The sequence below is a fragment of the Bemisia tabaci genome, chromosome 3, assembly GCF_918797505.1.
Source record: "Bemisia tabaci chromosome 3, PGI_BMITA_v3".
Taxonomy (NCBI): domain Eukaryota; kingdom Metazoa; phylum Arthropoda; class Insecta; order Hemiptera; family Aleyrodidae; genus Bemisia; species Bemisia tabaci.
This window is the reverse complement of record NC_092795.1, coordinates 9,863,833-9,888,030: the sequence shown is the minus strand read 5'-3', so window position 1 is coordinate 9,888,030 and position 24,198 is coordinate 9,863,833. Positions and strand designations below refer to the sequence as shown.

At 39.4% G+C, this 24,198-nt stretch overlaps 1 protein-coding gene across 1 annotated transcript in view; it reads right to left on the bottom strand.

Annotated features, from left to right (window-relative positions):
• LOC109031008 (uncharacterized) overlaps positions 1 to 23,731 on the bottom strand; it is a 59,452-nt gene extending 35,721 nt beyond the window's left edge. Inside the window, exons 1-4 of the mRNA XM_072297556.1 lie at positions 23,101 to 23,731; positions 10,174 to 10,360; positions 4,908 to 5,022; positions 466 to 715 (exon numbers count right to left, since the gene is read on the bottom strand). Coding sequence (XP_072153657.1) covers positions 466 to 715; positions 4,908 to 5,022; positions 10,174 to 10,360; positions 23,101 to 23,205 — 657 coding nt within the window. The 5' untranslated portion in view covers positions 23,206 to 23,731. The remainder of the gene's footprint in view (positions 1 to 465; positions 716 to 4,907; positions 5,023 to 10,173; positions 10,361 to 23,100) is intronic.
• Between the last annotated feature and the right edge of the window lie 467 nt (positions 23,732 to 24,198).

Genomic DNA, 24,198 nt, shown 5'->3' with positions numbered 1-24,198 from the left:
GTGCCAGAAGACAACATTCGGTTCGGCGCAAAAGCGGGACGTTTTAAATTTGCGGAAAAGTTGCGCTTTTTGAACTGCGATTTCTCGGTTCTTAAGTTAAATTTCCGCGTATTTAAAGTGTACATCGTGTTTTGTGCGTCATTCACCCTCAGAAAACAGTATTCGCAAGTCAAAATTCGTTCATGATTTAGTGACCCATTGCACTGAAAAAAAAAAAAAAAACTCCGGCCGTGGAAGCCGTACTTCCGGACTACCTCGACATACTTTCCGGCCGCGTTCCGGGCGGAGCATCTGGAGCAATTAAAGTTACGGCTACAGTACCCGGAACTTTCGGTCTCTGAGCCCAGAACAGGCGGTATGCCTATCTAACACACAACTTTTTATACAGTGCGTTTAAAATCTGGTAAACGCGATGCAAATAACTGCAGTCTGATCCAGAGTGAAATGTCTCTGACATGCACTTACCGAGATGAGTTTGACATTTTTGGCGAGCGGCATGATGACTCTGTTGGATTTCATGTTGCCCATGAAACAGACGGGGGCCAGGCTGAAGTGAACGACGATCTTGTCGTTGTATTCCGGGCGGGCGGACGCCATCACGTAGAACTGAGTCGTGCCCATGGAGTGGCCCACGTAGAACAGAGCCGGCTTCTTCGTCTTCTCAAGGATGTAGTCGATCTCCGCCGGAAGATCGTAGTACCCCATCTCGTGCCAACTGCAATCCACAAGAGACATTGGTTAGTTTTCTCAGAAATATATGTCGGATATATTGATTTTTACCCTGTGCAACTTTGAGCAAGAGCGGACGACATGAAGTCATGTTTGTCAATCTGTCCTCCCGATCATTCCTTTCCTTTCGTCAACCTTTATACTCGAGTAGCGACTTAGAGTAAAAATATTCACCGTTCGGGTGGACCAGCTTTCTCAAATGGGCCTGTTGCGACCTTCAAGTTGAGCAAATAGAAGGGTTTTCTCTCTTAAGAATGGCGCAAAAATCACAATGAAAGCATCGGAAAAGTCTGAAATACACTCCTACTTGCACATTCTCCGTAAAGCACACTTCTTACGCCGAAAATAGGAGCTAAAAATGGAGGTCGTCAACGCATCGATGAATGTTGCTGCGAGATTTCAGGAGATGCAGGCTTCCTCATACTGTTTTTTAAGCTGAACATTTCGCCTTCAACTGCGTCTGCAGCAATTGCTGTTACGAATATGTTGTGCGTGCTGATTTCAGATCATTACATACTCGACACTCTGAAGGCGTTTTATGTGCACAAGTAACGCAATCTGATGGAAAACACCAGAAGTGCGATTGAACGAATCGCTCAATCTCTACTTCGTTCGTTCTCCAACAGGTCGCACTACTTATCCACATAAAACGCCTTCAAAGTGTCGAGTATGTAATGATCTAAAATCAGCACGCACAACATATTCGTAACAACAATTGCTGCAGGCGCAGCTGAAGGTGAATTGCTTTCGCACGTGAAACGCCCTCAGAGAGTCATGTATGTAATAAGCTGAAATCAGCACGCTCAACATATTCGTTATAACAATTGCGGCAGACGCAGTAAAAGGCTCGTTCAGCTAAAAAAATAGTATGATAAGTAGTCTGCATGTACCAAGAGGGTATGTATTCGATCAACATGAATCGAACGAAAAATAAAAACGTGGATCGATCGACGTGAACCGATTGACATCGATTCAATGAACGAATGGATAAGAAAAAAACGGATCAAAATCAGTAGAAAACTTGCATTTACTGTGAACATTTCAAATTGCGATATCTCGAGAATAGGATCAGCCAATATTGTGATTTTTCGCGAATTTAAGTCTACACGTGCCATAGACTCACCCCCTGCAACCTGTTTTTGGGTACATTTTTGTCGCATTTTTTTTGGCTTCAATACCAAAGTGACTGCGAGGCCCATTTCGTGTCCTCTCGCGGCACCTGGTTATGCTCAAACTAACTTTTCCAATGATTGTAGTACCTATTCTCAACTTGAGAGCTTACTTCGTCGAATCTCGGAAAAAAACATTGAATGCATTTTACTCATTTTAAGGTACCTATATTGTACTTTTTCGGGAATTCACATAACTTTTCCTTGAGTTCATTTTTCTGGTTTCCAATAGGTATTTTGCACGCAGAAGATACCCTGCATGTGAAAGGTATGTGAAGGTATCCCCTCAGTTGACTTTGAGTGGATTTTCGATCGGTCCACTGAACGAGAGACACATTGTCCATCGCACAAACTCTTTCCACGATTTCAGCTTTCCCACTAAAGTTGTTTTAAGTTTGAATGAATGATATCAATACTCAGAGGCAAAAGATTATAAATTCATCGTGATTGCATATCATCAAGAGGAGACTCGTTTCACACTTCGTGACGCCAAGTCTCCTTGAGCGTCGGATATTCCAACACAATCCTCATTTTAGTGATCAGTAAAGGTACCCGAAAACCGTTAGAATTACGTAACTGTACAGACCGATAGTGCCATTTCCCCGTGTTTAAAATTCGTCTACTATTTGGAGCTGCTATTGAATCAAGCCTTATTAGCGCAATTGGTTGGACTACTACGCGGACTTGTTTGACGTGCACTACGCACTACGCATGCCAATTAGGGGAACGATTTGTCCCGGACTACGGCTGATGCGGAAAACACGCGGGCGCACCAACGTCGTTGGGGCGCACCCGGTATCAAGTGATGCATCTGATGAGTGGTGAGTCACCGGGCTCACCGGTGAACGAAACGCAGGTGAATCCCGCGAAGATTTGGCGGACTTTGCGCCGTATTGCCAGTTAGTCTCTTGCAATTTGGAACTATAAATTCTGGCTCATCTGGAAAAACACTTGTGTGCATAGGGAAACTAATGGCACGTACGTTGTTTTTAAACCCGGCCAGAATTTATAGATCCACACTGCAAAATGCAGTCCAATTATTGGACGCTTTAAGTTATACGTCATGAAAGTCAGCGGATTCCTCTAATGCCTCCATCGATGGCAACCTAAGGCCGGATTCACTTCATAGGCGCACCTCTATGCATGCACTTATAAGGGCCCATATCTTAAAGGAGCCCACAACTGAAAACTGTTTTCCCGACCCCTCCAACATAAGCTTTTATCGTTTTTTTCGACCATAGTAGTTTTACTTGTTTCTCATGTGCTTATAGTCTAGTCTGTAAGGGGCCCCTTTTTCTTTCCTTCTTTACCATTGTAATGTGTGCCAAAAACGTCTCTATCTGCGTTTAAAAGCTGTTGAATTTCAAATTTTATTCACCTATCTCGCTTAATCCCGATGAGTTCACCTTTTCCTAAAATCTAATGTTCGGTATCAAGATATATTTTTCCAGGTGGATATAAAAATGCATGAACTACATAGCTCAAAAATTGGAACGCGGGAGAGTAAAAGCCAAAAACATGAGCTGATAATTAAGGCTAAAATTAAAAATTATGATTTATTTTATTACATAAAGTAAAATTAAAAGGCAAGGCGTTTTGCGATTTCACTAGGTCATTTTCAGCTGCAGAAAAAATGAAAAATAATAAAAAAAATTGAGTGCGGTGACCGGATCCCAGTTGTTATCACATTATTAATTTATTGATAACCAATTACCGTGATTGCGAACCTTTTCTTTTTCATAAAAAGAAAATAAAGAAAAACAATGTAAGAAGGAAAACGATACCCTCCGAACAGGGAAACCAAAAGGACCATAAACTCGAGTTTAATGGTAATTTCCGGGGCAACGGACGTGTTTACAAGTAAGTTTGAAGCGTGAGAAACCTGAAAATGTTACATCTTCCGTTGGTGTCAAACGGTTTGAAATTTCAACATATTCCTAACTAATCCGTGAGCTGAGTCTCTTCTCGCTTTGCACTTATCGACAACAGCACATCGGGCGCACGCATTGCAAGTGACAAGTTTCATCTCTCATCGCGGCAGCGGTCACGCGGGACACGAACTTCACGTATCAAGTTCGAGGTGGCCGTTTACGCGCTTGAACTTCTAAAACATCACCTTGAACAACGCTTTATTTCGCCAGTCGCCACCCATTCACGCGATTCTGGTGGCTGTATAGCAAGCAAGCAAGCAGTATCTGGTTACAGGTATATAAATCGGCAAAAGTAAGCAAATCTTGAGATTTTGGACAAATTTTGATGAACTATTGGTTTCATTTTAAATTTTGGGCACTAGAAACGCACAGACCCACAAAAAAAAATCAAACAAACAAACAATTACACACTATCGCACGTGAGGGCATATTTCATCTGTTTTCTTCCTAATAGGTTGATTTTGTTTAACCTTAAATCAGCTATGGGTAAGTCTCCGAAAGGAATCTTGTGCATAGAAAACTCAAAGTTGAGTCTTCCGAAAATTTTGGTCAAACTTTACAGGAGGAGTTTGAAGTTCGTAGTTCAAAAACATAAGTTGAGGTAAAACAATTTAAAATTTGTGAATCCGAGATAAAAATTCAGCAATTGATGCGTTTCAAGGTGCAATTTTGAAATTTCTAATGTGCTCAATGTGATTTTTGTGCAATTCGACGTTTACCTAAAAGCGTTCACTCAGTTGGCTGAATCCTTAATGTACAACAGACTAATTCGCAGATCATACCCTTATCTGATTGTTCGCGAGTAGTATTAGTGTAAATTGGCTCTGTTACACTGCAAAAGAAGTTACGAACTATGTAGACATACCGGCGGTTCCGGGCCCAGAGGCCGAAAGTTCCGGGTGCTGAAGCCGTAGCTACGATTGCTCCGGGTGCTCTGCCCGGAACTTTTGACCTCTAAGCCCGGGACGTGGACGGTATGACTATATAGCCTGTAAGTACGGCTTCAACGGCCGGAGTTTTTTTTTTTTCAGTGTAAGATCTAAAAAGAAAGGAAAAAAACTATCAAATATTTACTTACCTAAATTGCCAAAATTTAGTCGATTTCGGGGACAGAGTTGTGTGATTTTTCGAGTAGGTACTGCCTCTTGCGTTGCCCATCCACACGTCATAGCCCAAATCAGCCAACATGAATGCTGTATAATGGAATAAAAACAACTTTTCAAAATTCAATCACACTAGAAATTGGTACATTTACACAACATTCTGGCAATGTTGAAATCTCTTCCTCCTCACGGATAAAAATTTCGCATTCATAAATAATCTTGAAGGCACGTCCGGTGATTCTATATTGCACCATTCAAAGCGACAAAAAATATTTTTGTTGGCAAATGAATAAAAAATGCGTGTGAAATGATGTGCGGGAGAATAAAATATTAAGACATACCTATCTGTTATGTGTTTTGAATAATTTGTATTTTTGCGAGGCCGTTCACCCCGCAGGCGATCGATTCGCGTCCGATTCGCAGGGATTAGCATTATATGAATCCGCTGTTTTCAAAAGGGAAAAAGTCCATTTTTGCATGAGCCTTGGCTTGGATAAAAGGACATACAAACTAGGACTCATCGAGGAATGGACCTGTTCAACCCGCTTTGTGTTCCCTTTTGTAAAAAACTGATTCACATACGCACAGCACCCTCGAACTAGTTTTTCTAATATTTTGAACTAACGCTCATCGTTTAAAACCAGTCGATCCCCTAAACTGACAACCCTGCATGCGAGGAAACTATTTACATGATTTCCTCTCTCTCTCTATTGAAAATCCTCCCTTATTTTTTCTTGTCACTCGTTTTTCTTTCCTTGAGAAAAGATGCATAATTCGATAAGAGTGTTGTTTTCATTTTTTCGCTCACTTACTTTCTTCTTCGCGTCTCATGTAGCGTCAATTTGCAACTGTAAATTTAAGAGAGCTGACTTGCAAATCTATGATTTTATGTAAGTTGTCGGTTCAGAACTGAGAAAAATATCCTCATAATTTGAAAAAAGTAATGGGTGAGGAGTATTTCCATAAATTTTTTAAACTGCCCCTCCGTTTAAATGGTTGAAGTTGCAGCAGTGGTGAGTACGAAATCATGCAATTTCAAGCATAGCATTAAAAATTGGATTTATTGAACCATTCACGACGCATCGTATGGACCTTTAAAACTCTGTACAAAAAATAAAAAATCCAAAAAGGGCTTCTAAGTCAGCTACCTTCGCTGAGTTATGCATGCAACAGATTTTTTTCAATATACCATTGCAACCATGTATTTCAATATCCAACCGACACCGCATTTCATATCTCGTTTCATTCGCCACTAATGCTCCCTTAAGTAAGCTAACCGTTCAGCCGTAAGATGAGGACCGGCAGGAAATCGGGAGGAAAAATAACAAAAAATTTACATATCGGTTGATTAACTCAACACCTGTGCCATTGCCTTTCAGTATGTTTGCAATCTTTTGCAAAGAATCCAAAATTGGAAAAACAAGCTGTAAATATGAGCAATTCCATTTATTCAATAATGAAAATGAATAAAATCGCCACTGATGGACTACAGCATTCGATTCGTGAAGTTCAAATGAATCAATAAATATTAAGGCACACTGATATGGGTTTAAGCGACTAAAAGCCTTGTCTGAATCTGAAGGTGATGCTATGCAATTTCACGGATTTTATTCGAAAAGATTTAATAATTTAATTTAATAAATAATTAAATAGTGTCAGTTCCCATTATATCAATATACTTTTTTTTTTAAAACATAAAGGAGGATTGGAGAGGAGATAACAGAGTACCAAACGCCTTTGTAAAAGGACTATATAAAAGGATATATGAGAGGTTTGGAGGACAAAGCGCATAAGTGCAGTTTTTGCTATTTTTAGAAATACGTGTTTAAACTTTCGGAATTACACGGATCTTATAAAGACGGGAAAAAAGTTCAAATTAACCTTCCGATGCTTAAAAAATTGGAATTTTGGAGAAAATATTCACAACAAATTTGCATCAAGACTAGTTTTACTCGAATTCATAATATCTCGATTTTTCAAAAACTGCACTTATGCGCCTTGTCCTCCAAACCCCTCTTATTGCTTTTTTAGCCCGGTATTCGTACCACGCTATGCAGCGCTAAGAAAACAAACTACGCAGGTAACTAAAAATTACCATGTAGTTAATTTATTATCTCTCATATCTTCATTCCCTCGAGTTGTTTTCTTTTTTTATGTTATCTCATTTTCATGCAGCGTTTTCAAAGTGAATTATTCCCCGTCGTCTTATATCACAGCATGATTCCTTTTACTCAAGGAAGATGGACTATGCACGGTGCTTAAGCCGTCAAAATTCACTTAACCGATAAGTAGTTGGAATCGAGCATGGCATGTCGGCACTGGACCTCTCAGTAAAAATGCCAATTTCTCCAGAGAGTTAGCAATTGAAACTTATGGATAAATCTATAGATGGAAAGGACAAGAAAATAATGAAACGATCCTATACGGTAAAATGGGTGGTTCACAAAGACTAAGGGGGAAAGGAAGGACTAACTCGTGGTCTCTCGTGCGGTTGACGATCTGTCAGTCTATTACTCACAGTGGTCTTGAAGCGAAAATAATTCTACAAAATGTACCCCAAAACTGTTTGTAGGGGATGAATCTATGGTGTAGACTGAAAATCGCAAGAAATCAAAATCTTGGCCAATCCCATTTTCGAGATATTGCAATTAGGAACTCTTATAGCAAATGCAAGTTTTCTACTGATTTCGATCCAGTTTTTTATTTATGTGTCCATCGGTGTCGATCGGTTCACGTCAATCGATTCACGTTTTTATTTTTCGTTTGATTCGTGTCGATTGAATACATATTCTATCGTTGCACGCAGACTTCCTATTGTACCCTTTTTTAATTGAACGACTCGCCTTCCGCTGCGTCTGCAGCAATTGTTGTTACGAATATGTTGTGCGTGCTGATTTTAGGTCATTACATACTCGACACTCTGAAGGCGTTTTATGTGCACAAGTAGTGCGATCTGTTGGAGAAAGAATGAAGTAGAGACTGAGCGATTCACTCAATCTCACTTCTGGTGTTCTCCAACAGATCACGCTACTTGGACACATAAAACGCCTTCAGAGATTCGAGTATGTAATGGGCTGAAATTAGTACGCACAACATATTCGTAACAACAATTGCTGCAGACGCAACTGAAGGCGTATTGCTTGTGCACATGAAACGCCGTCAAAGAGCCAAGTATGTAATGCACTGAAATAAGCACGCACAACATATTCGTAACAACAATCACTGCGGACGCAGCTGAAGGTAAATTGAAAACGACCGTGTTATAAACGTTGGAAAAAATTTAACTCTTTAATTAATGTTGTCACCATTAGATAGTTGTATTTTATGGTCTTTTATGGGAGATTCTCGAGAAACTTTTCACGATGAACTAAGTTTAAATGCAAAATATAATTTACGGCGCTACAACTTTTCAGTCTTGCAGGGAAGTTGAATATCAAAGTGCGGTATCTCGAAAATTGTATCAGCCTAGATTTTGATTTATCGTGATTTTAAGTCTGTACGTACCGTAGATTCACTGACTATAAACTGTTTTCGGGTACATTTTTGTCAAATTATTTTCGGTTCAAGACCATGGTGCACTACTACCTCCTTTGTCCCTCGCAACTACCCGCTTACACCCACTCCATTTTCTCTTTGTACCTTTTTTCCATACTTTTGTCTATCAATTTCTATAATCAACTCGCAGTCAAATCGTCGCGCCCCCTTCTGCTTTCACTTTTTTACCCTTGCTGCGACCTTATCTAGTTTCCATTGCCAGTTCTGACTATTGTACATAGGTCTCTTAAAAAAAAAAAAAAAAAAAAATTCTCAATATAAATGTGTCCTGTTTGTTCAATTTTATCCAATTACTTCAAATGCATAAGGGGATATGGAACCCAGGACAGCAATTTTCTCACTTTAATTACCGTCCAACGAGGCATAAATTAACCTCTGTGTAAAAGGCCAGACAATCGTTTATATGGAATCCTCTAATTATCATCACGTATCCAATCTGACGGACAGAAGATGTTAATTTAATGTGGTGAGGTCACAATGTTAGATGATTCTTCTCACCTTTCTTATTTGTGCATTTATATACTTAGGAAGCAGCACGTAAAGAAATAACAAAAAGAAAAAATTAGACGTGTTAATTTATCACTATGTTACACAATGAAGCTATCTTTCATGCCACAGGAATTTACGATTTCAGTCATTTTTCCGACCCAAAATTTTGCGAGAAATACGATGTTGTCACTGGGTTTCCCTACAAAAAACTTCCAATCTCAGAAAAAGTCTTTAAAGCTGAGGTTGTGATGGAAGGATTACCAATATGTGAGAAAGTCCACCTCTATATCCGGTCAAACCTACATGCATAAATAGAGAGCCAATACAATAGCAAGGTCTCCTGATTTGTGTGGAGTTTTCAAGGCTACAGCCAGTCAACCCTGCTAACCTATGTCTAGACCCTTGCATGCGGAATTTGACCGGATACGAAGGTTGACTGACGTCATAATGTAGGGGATTTTCACCATTAAGAGCAGAAAGTTGAGAGCTTTCTTTGAGCTCGGGAATTCATTTCAGAGAAAACCAGTGATAGTATTCTGTTTTTTGAAAAATTGGACTACATTTTGCAATTAGGGACTATAAATTTCGGCCCGGTTTTAAAACAACGTATGTGCCATTATATCACATAAAAGTTTTTTCAGATGAGCCAGAATTTATAGCTCTAAATTGCAAAATGCAGTCCAATTATACTCGAGTAAAAGTACCTAAACCGTAAACCCCTATGTCATGCAAGAGCTATAATAGGGGAATGTAGATAAATTTTCATTTTATTATGGTAATAGTCAGAGAGGTAAAATTATGCTCTTACTGTTATATATGGAAAGTCGCTCCTACAACGTACTCTGGCGTTCTGCTACACCCAACCGCCACCTATGCCTATCCTCCATGAGGTTATCGGGCAAGTGACACCGCAACATCTCTTTATCAACGCCCTGCCGCCATCCCTTTACGGGACATCCCCGTCGTCGCCTCTTCCCGAGTGGTACCCAATTCAAAACTTGTGTTGTGGTCTTACTGTTTTAGAGGTAATTATTGAGACTTCAGCCTCACAAAAATTAATTTAAATAGAAGTTCACCGTCATTTAAGAAAAAACCACCAAGAAAAAAAAGTCAGTATTCTCGGGACTGCGTAAAGAAAATACGCATTTTTCTTGAATGAACTAATTGTTTAAATTGTTTTATTTAGTGCTCACTCACCCATATCTTCCTCAGGACCGCGGAGAACCCACAAATCGGAAGCAGTGAGGAGACCACCTTGAAGAAAAACTGGAGGATACTTCGAATTCGGGTTATTTGCTATCCTGTGCATTCCCAAAATGTAACCGTCCTCTGTCGTGACATAGTGAGTCTCTCCTTTGTAGCCCCAGTAATCTATAACTTTGTCCTGGAAATGAGGATGAATGAAATTTGATTAGAATTGAACGTCTAAACACCTGTTGTATGATTACGTATAAAAGAGGAAAATAATCATACTGTAGGATGTTTCGTCAAAGAATCATTGGAAGATGAAAAGTCAATTAGACCATGTCTATAGCAAAAAGAAACCAACCCACATCAGCTATTGCCAAATCCCACTGGGCAATTTAAATTTTTTCAAAAGAACGTTTGTGCGGAATCATTTGAAAATGTTGAGGAATTTTCTTCGAGCTATGCAGAAAATTCACTGAAATTCACACACAAATCCGCAGAACCGTTTTCATGTAAAAAATTGAAGTGCCCAGTTTCATTTGGCAATAGCTGCTGTCGCTTGGTTCCTTTCTACCTCACGCGGTCCGACTGAAACATACATAAAAGAAATGGGACCATATTTTACTGATAAATTCCGGACAAAAAATAGTGATTCCGATGACGTTCGGCAATAGCTGACGTCACTTAGTTCCTATTCGCAAAATGCCGCCCACCTGTGTGTCCATCATTGACAATTGCAATTAGGTGCAATTGCACTTTGAGCGGTGGCACGCAAGGCGCGCACTTAACCGCAGAGTGGTTTTCCTGAAAATGGATTTCGATGCCCGGCCGAGCATTGAAACCACTAAATGTGCATTGATCGATGCGCTTCTTGTCTGCGATGGGATTATCCACGTAACTACGTAATTATTCCCGCACGCTTACTTCAATCACTGCAGTCGTATCCTCCTTCCGGTTCTTCACAATTTATTATACTATGCTGCACTGAAAAAATAAGTTCGGTCATTTAAACCGAACGTTTGGTGTTCAATATCACTATTGGGTTTGTCAAACTGGACTCTCGGTTCGTGTAACTGAACATTTGGCTTCTATGACTGAGCTTTGTTCACCAGTTCACTTTGACGTTGAAGCTCGAACCGGAAGTTGAGTTTGAGGAACCGCAATTTTTTTTGTCAAACCACATTAGAGAGAAAAAACACTATACACCTTGTTACAAATTAAATTAATTGGGATGATATGGAATACCAAACTTTGGTTTATACGACCGAACTTTTTTTTCAGTGTGGTCGATACAGACTGAAAATCGGAGATCGCACCTCCGCAAATCCAAAAGTATGTAAAAAATAATTCCAAAATATTTTATGATGTCTTCTTGTGCTAAATTTGACAACATTTTTAAAATTTCCTCCAAGATTTTGCACTAGCCTGGCCTCGATAAGTGTCTAATCCTACGAGGGTAGCGGTGGTAGCGACACCAATCCCATAAATCTAGATGATGCCACTCTAGGGCCCAGTCCTAGAGTCGCTTTATTTCTTGAAAATCATAGATTTTTAAAATCGTCTTTCGTCTTACAAGTCGAAAATACAAGTAAAAAGTGTCTCTGGATAAAATAGTTCTTACACTCGTGCGTTCGCGGGAACATCGATGGTATACATATCGATAGCCAAAGTGCAAAACCATGTATCTATGTTCAGGGCGTTGCAGACTTCCTGTCATATTTTAATTTTCCTTGAAAAACTAGTAAGCGTAATTTTTCGACGACACTGGAATTAAAGTGGCTTGGAACTAGAGTCCAGACTCTTAATAGGTAATATTGACAGGAAAAATACTCTTGATTCACTCCAATTTTTTCTTGAATCGAAGAGCCAAGCCTGTAGATTTAGGCGGATTTCCTTTAAATTCAAGCAGAAAGTCCGATTGACATTGAATCAGGAGTATTTTTTCTTGTCGATGTTTTTAAAAGTCTGGACTCTAGATCCAAGCGACTTTTTTCCAGTGAAGTACATTGACTTTCCCTCTCTGTTACCAGAAATCTCAGGCTATAAAGTTGGCTTGTGCGTCTTTGGAAAAATAAAATAAGTGCAGACATTTTTAAACACCGCTTTGGAGGAACGTTTGTACTCCTACCATAGCTATTGTGAAACACGTGCTCCCATTGCGATTTCTCAAAATTGTCCGTTTAATTTTTTTTTGAAGGAATACTGGTGAATGTTTCAAATATTCGAAATGTGTGTTTTATATTTTGCGCTGGGTCAAGCAAAACAATTTCCATCGGCATTCCTTTAAAACTGATTGAGTGACAAGAAATCTGCAATGTTCCAAATTCAGATACGTGGCTTTACTTTCAACATGCGTTTCTACGGTGAAACTACCAAACCACGTATCTCGTTTGCGGTGTTTAAAAATGTACGCTCGCGTTTTATTTTTTTGAAGTAGACCAAATCCATATCATTCCTTGAAATTTTCACAGAATTTTCTCCGTACGAAGAGGAAAAATCACAGAAATTTTCAAGACTGGACGTTAAGTAGTTTTTCATTTAAGAAATGAAGTATGACAGGAAGTCTGCGACGTCGCAAACCGAGATACGTGGTTTGGTAGTTTCACCGTCGGTTTATTCTCGCGCCTCTCTAAAAGTCTGTGTTTAATTTATTCCTCCACAGATTTTTACCATCATCATAAAGTTTATTTTCTCGCAGAAGTCTTGTTTTGGTCTTCAGTGTTAAATTTATTTAACACACAAAAAAGGCTGGACCCATGTTTGTTTTGCATGAAAAAGGAGGAAAGTCAGGTTTTCTTTGAATTTCTGTGTTTAATTTTACTCGTGAAGAAATTTTGTGCAAATTAAGTAGCGCGCATGGTTGTTACATAATTCGTGGCAGTAGGCTCGATTGTTAATTTATGACGACGAAAAGAAAAAGAAAACCATGAATGATAATGAGATTTTATGAGTTGAGCTTAGTTTCAAATAGTTGTTGCTTTCACACATTTCCTACAAAAAAAATCCTTTTTTTTATCGCGTCCAAGTATGTTAGTTGTCAAAATTGACGCAGCGAGCATTTTTTTTTTCATTCATCTACACAAAATCCGCTAAAGTAAAAGTCTTTGTATTTGCATTTCACACTTTGACACAGTAGTGAAAACGGCGCTGAACGACAAAGTAAAGGTAAACTCGCAATTAATCATAAGTATATCACCCGGGATCAGCAAAGAAATGAGATAATAGAAGAGCAAACACGTGATAATGCTTAAAAAAAGTTTAATCTTTGGAAAATAAATTAGGTATCCATAGAGATCTATCAGATGCTGGAATTGTATGTATAAGGCCAAAGTAAATATTTACCTTAAATGATTGGCAAATGATCGCACTGTGCTTTCCATAAAGATCAACATGATGCACACACATAAACTTAGTAAGGCCGAGATACTGTGCTGGGTGTATTTTCTTCCTATCTCAGTTTTTATGTATCTTAATGTTACACATCTGCAAATTATTCGTTCTAGGAGCATCCACAGTTTTGAACGTAATAATAGAAACCTGCCTCAATGTGAAAACAATTTAGGGACCTTTTTAAATGACTCTAGGTATAATTTTCAGAATGTAACATTGCGGTTCAAAAAAGTAAAACTACTTACAGTAAACAGAGTGCACACTATGCACAGTTTACAAAGCACGAACTCGAACTCGTGATCCGTGATTTAAATCAATGTATCTGTTCATCCTAACGATTATTAAAAAGTTTAAAATGTTAAAAGTTTATCTCGAGTCGAAAATTTTTCGCTTCATTTGAAGCAGTAGACCAGCTAGCGAATTTTGACGGAAGGAGGGTCCACGGGTAAAAAAATCCTGGGAATCACAAAAATACAGTTTTTCGGAATTGATTCAGAGTCCTATGTATTTGCTTGAATTACAATCTTAAATGATGAATTTGATTCGGATGGAAAGAAATCAATATTCATCACATCCCGAGGCGAAAGACTTTCAGGGAGGAGTTGAATTGTTCTCAGAGTTTTCTTTCTTTTTTTAGAAGTGAAAGCTCAACAGGGCAATGGGTGGAGTACGCAGAAAAAAAGGAAAAGAGAAATAAATGACTGAATTAAGGACGACCAAATTAGATCGTCAGTAATAATAGTCTCCGTAATGTTACTTTTATTTTTGTGCATGATTCAATCGAAAAATCCTGCTGCTAAAAGGTGTGTTAGTCGCCTGCCGCCGCACAATGGATCGAGTGAATAGGAGAGGTCGGACAAAATTTGGAAACTGTTAACGCTGATAACTCCGTATATACTAAACTTTGAGGTTCTAAAAGTGGTTCCATTGGTTCTCCCGTGAAATTGTCTCCCCGAAGCACCCCTAGAAGTTAAAAATGTGACGAAATAAACATCAAAATTTGCAGTTTTCGTAAAAAATCTCATGTCCGACCTCTCTCATGACTCGATCTGCTGTGCGCCGGACGCCTGCGGCCTTGCCGTAATCCTGCAATATTTCGATTTTTATAAATCTGTGCTCAAGGTTAATTCGTACGTTTCCTCGCGGATTGGCAACACCCTCGCCGCTTGCAGGAAATATTGAATTATGCGCATAATTTGAAATGCAAAAGCTAGCTACCGCACCGTTACCGTTTACCGCGCGTGCCGTTCTAATCTGTCCAAAATAAATAGATCCCGGATCAGATCCTTGAACTTGGACCCTGCAGATTTTCCTTGGTCGGTACGGTTTTAAATTGTGAACCTGTCTAATGTTTTCCATTAGAGTTCCAATTCATTCTATTAAAGTGTGCCGGATCATTAGGATGAATTTAAAGCGCTTCTTCTTCAAAGAAGGAAATTTTGACATTCTCGGAATCCGAGAGAACATTTCAGCGGGGAAGCCACTTGAGAATTTGAATTTACCCGTTCTGTTAGAAAGGATATAAGGATTAATTATGCTCACAAGAGAATAGTTTAGAGTAATTTTAGGTTTTAACTGGACATTTTCAGTACGTATTCTGAGAGGATTTTCAAAATCGCGAATAAACTAGGACTATTGTTTCAATCTTGGGACCTCCAAGCCGACTTAGGTTGAAAACCATGCACCTTCGTTTCCAACAGTTTAGACTTCCCGTCGCTTTTTACGGTTTACTTGGAAAACCAATAATGTAAATTATCGAGCGATTCCGATTTAATTCATTCCCTGCCCTCTTAGAGTATTCTATGAAAATTACAAGCAATAAAGATGGCACAGTCCCATCGCAAATATAACATAAGCGATTAAGTGGAAACTTCGAGTAGTGCCGCACAAAGAGGTGCGATGGTTCCGAGTTTAACCATGAATACTGACTGGTAGACAACAGCAGAAAAGTTATGAATCGAGGAAATAGATTCAATGATGTGCCTACACAGATGTGTCCATTAAACTGTCTACAGGAGAACCACACTTTCAGAGCTCTGAGAAAAGCTGCAGATGATTGCGATTATATTGCTTTTAAGAAAGCTATACTGGTGAGGTAGAGCCAGTGTTTAAATTTTAAACCGGAATTTTACAAATTCAAATGACCGCATGAACGTTCTTGAGTGGTGCAACTTATTCGCGATACTCGCATAATTCGTCTCTTTTAAGATAAAAGAACGTAACTACATCTCAACGTCGCAAAACTTTCACTTCTAAAATGCACTCTTACCAGTAAGCTGTTGGGCATTACCACGTGATTACTTCACTAATTTTCCTCCCAACATAATATGCAAAAATCAGACTCTTTGCGAAAATAAAATGAAAAGTCTTCTCCTTGTAAACAATTTAGTTGTTCCAGTCAATTCCCCAACCTTGGAAGGAAGGAACGATCGTCTGTCCAGGAGACGGCAAATTTGAAGCAACGCTCGAGTGTGGTTGCTCGTATGATTCTTATCAGAAAGTTCCGTGTTTTATTCCCCTTCATCGTTTCCGCTTCAATTCGCATACCCAGTTTGAAGATTTCAAATTTAATATCTCTCTTCATTTAAATATGAATGAAGAAAACTTGCTCCGGTTTAGTCAGAAAAAATTCACGCACTTCCTTCTAAAAGCCGGCGGATGCACCATGCAGAAATTTTAATCGACATTCTTCCTTACCGGGCGTTTAAGTCTCCAGGGTATATATGCAATGGATATGGATGGACTACTTGATAATGAAATTGTACGAGAGATGCGGATTTTTGAAAGGATCACAAGAAAATGTATGCCTTTAAGTTAAAATTTCTAGCCTAGCTGCAAAGAAAAATTTAAAGGCCAGCCACGCAAATGCTGACGCATTGAATGCAGGAAAAAAGGCCCAGTGTCGTCGTGGACGTGAGGAGTTAAACTTTTCCTGGATGTAATTAACGAAAATGGTTCCGCAGAGTGAGTGTCAAAATAATGAATGCCAGGCGGAATAATAAAGACTCACATCAAAATAATATATCTATTCGATCATCTCTTTATTTTCTGCCCCCTTTTGAAAGTTTGACAGCCTGCAGGTAAAAATGTACAGAATGCTCGGAGTATGTTTGAGCTTTGAAATTTTTTCTGTTTTTCTTAACGGACAGATTTTAATTCATATGAACATTTTTGCTCATGATGATTTGGCAAATCCATTTCTCTCGTACAGTCTCGTTTTTGAGTGTCTCATCCATATCCATGGCATATATTTCAGAGATTTTAACGCTCGTTAAGAAAGAATTTCAACTAAGGTTTGAGCAACAAGCACACTTTAGCTATTATCGATGCGATCCATGTTCAATTGGGGCGATCCGCACCTGATTTTAAACGAGATTGTAGAGTTCCCTCCAATCGATTTGGTCAATGTAACCTAAATATTTGATTGATGTAACCCAGAGAAACTGACCCAAAAATATTAACAGCACGTTTTGGTTACTTTGTGCCCACTTCAGTGGCGTGGCGTGCTGTGCTTTGCGATTTATCGATTAATCTGTCATTTAAAACCTATAGAAAAGGATCGATAAACAGGGTGTCGGTGTCTGCAGCGAACATCTTAATAAAAGATTCTTTACCATATCTTCAAATGGGGAAATATTGATAATCGATCTTTCACGCTTCGCTACTGATCTGCTTCCCACATTATTGGTATTAATACAAAATGCCAGTTGCTGTTTTTTTGCTGTTTACTCCAAACAAGATGCGAGGTTTTAGCAGAGACAAGGTTTTAGCCACCGAAAATTTAATTTTAGTCGACTGCATGTCCACAAAACTAGCAGTGTTGCACAATCAGCACGTCTAGACTCCGCGTGGCGTAGCGTGGTGGGACGCACGTGATGAAAATTAAGTTTTCACACCCGATCCTGGTCTCACGACACGCGTAATTATGTGCCTGCTAATTGTCGGGCAGATTCCTTACATTATAGGCAACCGCCGGTGGTATATCTGATTTGCGGCTTATTCCACACAGTGAGCATTTAAAGGTTATCGTAAGACTGCACGTGAATGCCTGCACTATGCGTTTTCATCAATGGACTGCTATAGTAGCCATGTTATCCTCGTGATATTTGCCATATCGTTTTGCGATAATTGCGTTCGTTAAGTCAACCCTAGATCACTTGGGTCCTTTAGATCTGATTCCTCGTCTTCGAAGCCGGAAGAAAAATGAGAGGAGACATTTTTTTCGTCTATTTATTTATTTATTTATTTCTTTCATTCTCCCTTTCTTCCTTTCTTCCTTCCTTCCTTTCTTTCGCCTATTTTACTTCTTCTTCTACATCTTTTTTTGATTCCTATTACAACTAGGAAGCGCTCTATCCACCCCGCCTCCCAGCCCTTGCACGGAGAAAAAAAACTCGTGCGTGGGACCCGAAGTTCAGGTCATATGGATCTCTGAAGTTTTCAGATTGAGCATCTGAACACTTTAGGTCTAGCTACCGAAGTTCGGATCATACATCTGAAACTTCAGTTTTCACATCTGAAGTACTTCAGATGTGAGAACCGAAGTACTTCGGATGTGAGAACCGAAGTACTTCGGACGTGAGAACCGAAGTACTTCAGATGCAAGAGCTGAAGTTTCAGATGTGTGATCCGAACTTCGGCAGCTAGACCTAAAGTGTTCAGATGCTCAATCTGAAAACTTCAGAGATCCATATGACCTGAACTTCGGGTCCCACGCACGAGTTTTTTTTCTCCGTGTGGAACTCAAAATCCCTGAAAAATTCATTGATGTTAATTGCTGGTCATTCATTTTAAATTATACAATTCTAAATAAAAGTTTATAATCTAATCGAAAAAAGGGTACAAATTCAATATGTTGGAAAGACTTCTGGTTTAGGAAAGTTTCCCGATGCGTTAATTACACTGCTCATCTGAGCCTTTTGGGCGCTTCTGGGTACCAGATGCGCCCTTTCCAGCCGTTCGACTCCCCCGATGTAACATGTACTATACTACATACCGTTTTGCCTTATGGGTAATGACGCCATTCTGGTACACCCGGGAAAATTTGATTTTTTTCTGCATCTGGTATTCGTAAAAGTTTTCGTGAAATGTTTTGCTTTTAAGCATAACAATCTCGCACGGACGTATTACCTGGTTAAACTATTTTGGGGCTTCGTTATGCTTAAATGCCTCATATTCGAGGTTGTAGTTTCAGATTGATTCGAAAAAATCACGAACAGTCACGTGATCTCTTCATTTTAGTGACGTATTACTGTGCTATTTTGTGATTGGTTCATTTTCTCGGCGCAGCATCGTCAAGTTGTCGTCAAGCGTCAGCTGTTTGCGGCTCTGGGTTGAAGGTTTAAGGTTATGTCAGAGAGAATAGAAAGTTAGAGGCCCGACTCGATGCTAGGTAATTGAAAACAGATGCGCTCGCAGCGCGCTCGCTGGCAACGTACGCAACTACTATTTTCTATTGTTTTCCAGAGACTAGCGGCGGCGGGTATGTTGCTGCCGGACCACCTTCACGTAGGCAATTTGTTATACATCGTCCGTCCGCAATACTCTCGCTTGGCCGTATGAAAACGTTCCTCGCATGCGCAGTGTTAAAGAAGCGCCCTCCAACGCTTTGGCGTTGGAACTGCTTGTTTTTTCTCTACAAACGTTTAAGTACTTAAAAACTGAGGCAAACGAAAGAACCCCCGTTTGCGAGATTGACTGAAAATCATTACATGTCCCTACTAACAGTTGTGAGAGAATAATTTTCCTCAACAGTAATCAATTACGAACTAGACCAGTTAACTGAACCCATCAGCAATGATTACTTACTCTCTAAAATAATCACCAACTAATTTTTCAACTTGAGAAACTGCGATGCTATTACTGTTAAAACATACAGCGTGCACGCAAGTTTAACAGTCATTCACAGATACTCTTTAGTCTTTCGCGCATATGCAAAATGTGGCAAGCGCAATTATTAACATATACATCCGCGATTTCCAAAAATTCTCGGAAAATATAATGGTGCCGTCTACTGATGTGATTACCATTTAAAGCGAGTTAAGTAACAGATTAAATGAGGATGGTCATTTAGATAGGCTCGCGTTACTTTCCCACCCGTCGAATAATGCTGTGCGTCCGCGTTTGCAACAAAGTTTATATTTTCTATGAAATTTAATGGAAAACCGCCGTATGTAATTTCGATTCACCAAACTTCCGCAAGAGGCGTTGAAAAGTGTCGACCAGATGAGGTGTCATCGGAATAGGGGGTTCCGGTTCTTACTACGAAAGCTGATTACGCGAAATTGCTATCTATTATTGAAGGGTGGTGATCGTTATCTGTTATCAATTACGCGCATACTTTTTTGTAACAATGTACTGGGATGAAGCCGCGTAACTTCCTTGTCGATGGTTTTTCCTTCCTTGTTTTTGGCCTTAGGGAGTGATATTTAATTAATCAATGACGTAAAGTTCTTGATTTATGAAAACCGGATCCAAGGGTGACCATAGGGGGCGTGCGCCCTTCCGTTCACCCGAAAAAATGATGGAAGAAGGAAAGGAGAAAGAGAGAAAAGAGAAACGGAGGTAAGAAGAAGGAAATTCGCTACTGGTGATTATTCGTGGCAATATTGACATAAACATACATAATATTGCAATAAATTTACACATTAGATGCTTTAAAATTCCGAAATTTCTTCCGACAACCCCCCTCCCCTGATGGATGGAGTTCGGAGAAAAAAATCCGCCCCCCCTTTCGAGAAATCTGGATCCACCTATGTTTTTTATTTTCTTTTAAGGCATTTTAGGGTATTATACTCCCGATGAATGATGCATTAAAATGCAATGAACATGTTGCGGTCAAACCCCAAAATCCGCGTAATTCGCGATCAGCCCAGGAAAATTGCGATGTGCCCGGTCGACCCGGTGCATTGACTTTACGCGTTTTGAACATACCCCGGAATGATTTGAAAAATCGGTTTTTGCCCGGGTGCATCGCGAAAGGCCTGGGCAGTTTGGGATTTGCCTATAAGTGTCGAAGGCACCTTCCGAATCCCCTCCAACATGTGGACCTACTTCATTCGGTAATACCGATTTTTTTTTCTGGTCTATCATCTACAACCAGGAAAGCCAATGCCTCTTATTTGCTGTTCGTCGTCATTTTTATATCGTTTTTCATTCAAAATGAACCTCACGAATTCGAGCAGGTCCGTGTTCCGACTCGAAAATTGATTCACTGTTCACAGAGTTGCCATTTAGAGGTTATGATGCCTTTTTCAGGATGTAGGATTCCGTGTTTAACGCCTATCGAATAGAAATCAACGGTGCAACCGTATGAGACTTAGAGACAAGCAATTTTAGAGCATGATAGGCATAACAATTTCTCGTGCCCTGAGAAGGTTAAGAGTTGCCAAATAGTAAAAATCTCCCTGATTTTTTACAAATAAAGCCACTCAATGTAGGGTGCAGGTAAATTATAATCTGAAATGCGGCAAGTCTCGACAACAAAATTGTCACCATTCTTGGTAGCGCGTATATAATCCTTCGATTTTATTGGTATAATTTAAAGAATTTCTTGAGAGTTTGGCAAAGGCAACTGCGAAGGTTTCAGGTACGTGACGTAAAATTCAAGGTGCGTATAATCTTGATAAAAGCTGGAAAGTACTCGAGTTGGTAATTTTCGTACATGCCTTTAAATATGGCATCATTATAAAAGGCGGAAAAGATAAGCTTCCTGGAGAGATGTATTCTAGTGATGCGAATTTTAATGTTTAAGTAAGTATGTAAAATATAGGTCTTCGTCGAAAAACGGGTAGCCACACACACGAACTTTCAGATTTATTTTGTCGTGAATTATAGCTTTGTTAATTTACATGTGAATTTCTAATGAGTTTTTTCTTTCTTTAGAAGACAGGAGTTAGAATGTGGATGAAAATATTGAGAAAAATTGCCGAAAAATAGTGGAAGAAATAATGTGGAAAAAAATTCAAGACAGATAAAAATCTGACCTTTGCTCTTCTCATAATTTTTATTTCTGTAAATATATTTTAAGAATCCTCAAACTTCTCTTACCGAAAGTTTCAACACACTCTAAATTGCAAGTTCAATTTCGATTGTAAATAATTAAAATTCAACTCAACCTCACGTTTTTAATGTTTATGAAAGAAGCTAATTTGTATGATTTCATGAAACTTTGTAAGGTTTGAAATACTTTTTTAAGTCAATTAATGTCGTGATTTTTGCCCCTCCAGAATTTTTTCTATAATGCATGAAAAAAAAAAAACTTATCACTTCCTCCCATGATAGAAATCATAAAATGCTGCAGTTGAGATGTGCATTTCCTCGTCCTTCTGACATAGAAACGTAGTAACTACACTTTGCGATGACCCTTGTCGTCCATATAACTCAATGCTTTCCCGGGTCCATCTCTAAGTGCAGTTACGCCTATTTGGACGTATTTCTATCAAACGGAACTATGCGAATTATGGCGTGAGCCCCGTTACACATATATTCTTATGAGTCTCAGGGCTCATGTCTGAATGCACATAGTTCCGTTTGACAGAAATACGTCCATTTGTAAGCTGAGTGATGCTATTAGATAGTTTCACCACCAATGATCTCCGCCACAAGGAATAGGATAAGAGCTGAACAAGGGAGCAAATTCAATTCATATCCGAACTGTATGTTATTTGAGAACGAGAACCAAGTTTCATGGTAATGAAACTTCTATAATTCAGTGGGTCCACTCGTTTGTTGGACAGCTGTCATTTTTACGATCGGACTGCATGCTTGCTTGCATAACTCGATGACAAAGAAAATACATACTTGCTTTAGAGCCTCCAGCACAGGGGATGAGCGACGTGACGAAATGTTTGGCAGGGATTTTAATGGCAAACGCAGGAAAACTGTTGAACATGCAGAATTGCAGATGCAAGACGTGTTTTCACTGCACGAATAGCATGACTTTATACCTAAGTTGCCATTTTATTTTTCGCATTGGCATTTATACACAAATATAAGGAGCTAGGCATCCAGACATTTTTTATTATAAAGTCATAGCCGCTATTTTTACGGTAAGGTTATTTACCTTGTAATAATGCAGAATATCTTGTTCTATAAAATAATAAAATCATATAATGATAACATGTCACGCATAACACTAGAGGCGCTTTTCGCCTCAGGAGGTTGGACCACGAGGCGGTTCGGGGGCAGATGGCCTCTAGTTGAGACTAATAATAACAATGTCTTTTTTTTTTTAAATTGAGGGGCTTGGAGAACAAGGCGCATAAGTGCAGTTTTTGATATTTCGAGAAATACGTGTTTGAAGTTTCGAAATTACATGGATTCTTATGGCGGAGAGAAAATTTAAACTGACTTTTTGATGCTTAAAAATTGGAATTTGGTGGCGAATTTTTCACAAAATTTGCATTAAGACTAGCTTTACTCGAAATAATCAATATCTCAATTTTTTCAAAAACTGCACTTATGCGCCTTGTCCTCCAAGCCCCTCAATCTTTTAATATTAAAAAGAAACGAAATAATTGAAAAATGCAAGAGAGATTGACTTACGGTTGGCATAAATGTGATCGGGTCCGGATTGGGCACTTCTCCTTGAGTTTTCGTGTACCCAAAAGCAAGGCCCAAAACTAAAGTTATCAAGAGCACTCTCTCCATGATTACATTCAAAATCGGAACTTCAGCACAACTTCAAACCTCAAGAACGGAGGCGGGAAAAATTGCAGGAAAATCCAAAATGAAATCAAACAAGCTGCTCCAGCTTTCGAAACAGAACTTCACCCCGCAAGAAAAATTCTTGGCGAACTTTTGAGGACCGTGAAATTGAGTAAAAAATCACCAGATTTACACGCAGGGGTAAAAAAACGAAAAATTTTCGATGAACTTTTTATGAGTGGAAAATTTGCAGTATTTGTATTAAACACAAAAATCCGCAACTATCGAACTCGATACTGAAAATCAGACCCCAACAACGAGTGAGAACCCGTGCTCAGAGTTGACTAACTTCGAAAATCCCGGTCTGCGCGAGTGGCAAAGTCGGTTCCAAAATCAAAACTGGCGCCGGACGCGCGGTTCCGGCGAATTTTGAGCGCGGGCGATTTTCCGAAAACAACCCGCGCCTCCTCGAGGCGCGAACGCGATTGGTCGAACCGTCGAAGCGCGGTTCTTAACCTTTCCCGCCGACAAGTTCAGTGGTGAGCGCGTCTCAAGTTCACGGTTTTCCTCGCCCACGCGCCCACGGTGGGTGAGTGCTTGGCAGAAGTTCCTCGCCGCACAGTGGAGCGATTCAATGGATTCGAGCTTAGACATGGTCTGGGTCCCACAAATGTGCCAGATATTTCCAGGTGATGCTGAAAAATCGGCTTTTTTACAATTGAGTCCTTGTAAAATAGCCCCGTTTTGGCGCATAATCTGGCATCTTTGATGTGAGAACTTAAAAAGCTAAGGGGCTGTCCATTAATTACGTAACAAAATTTTTCTGATTTTTTGACACCCACCGGCCACCCACCCCTTGTAACGCGATCACAACTTTCGTCCAGACAGCACCATAAAAATTACGTAAAGTTTCCCTCAACACCCCCACCTTTTCCACAGGAAGAACTCGAAAGAAGGTTATGTTTGAACGACCTCAATAAATTGGTTATGATATAA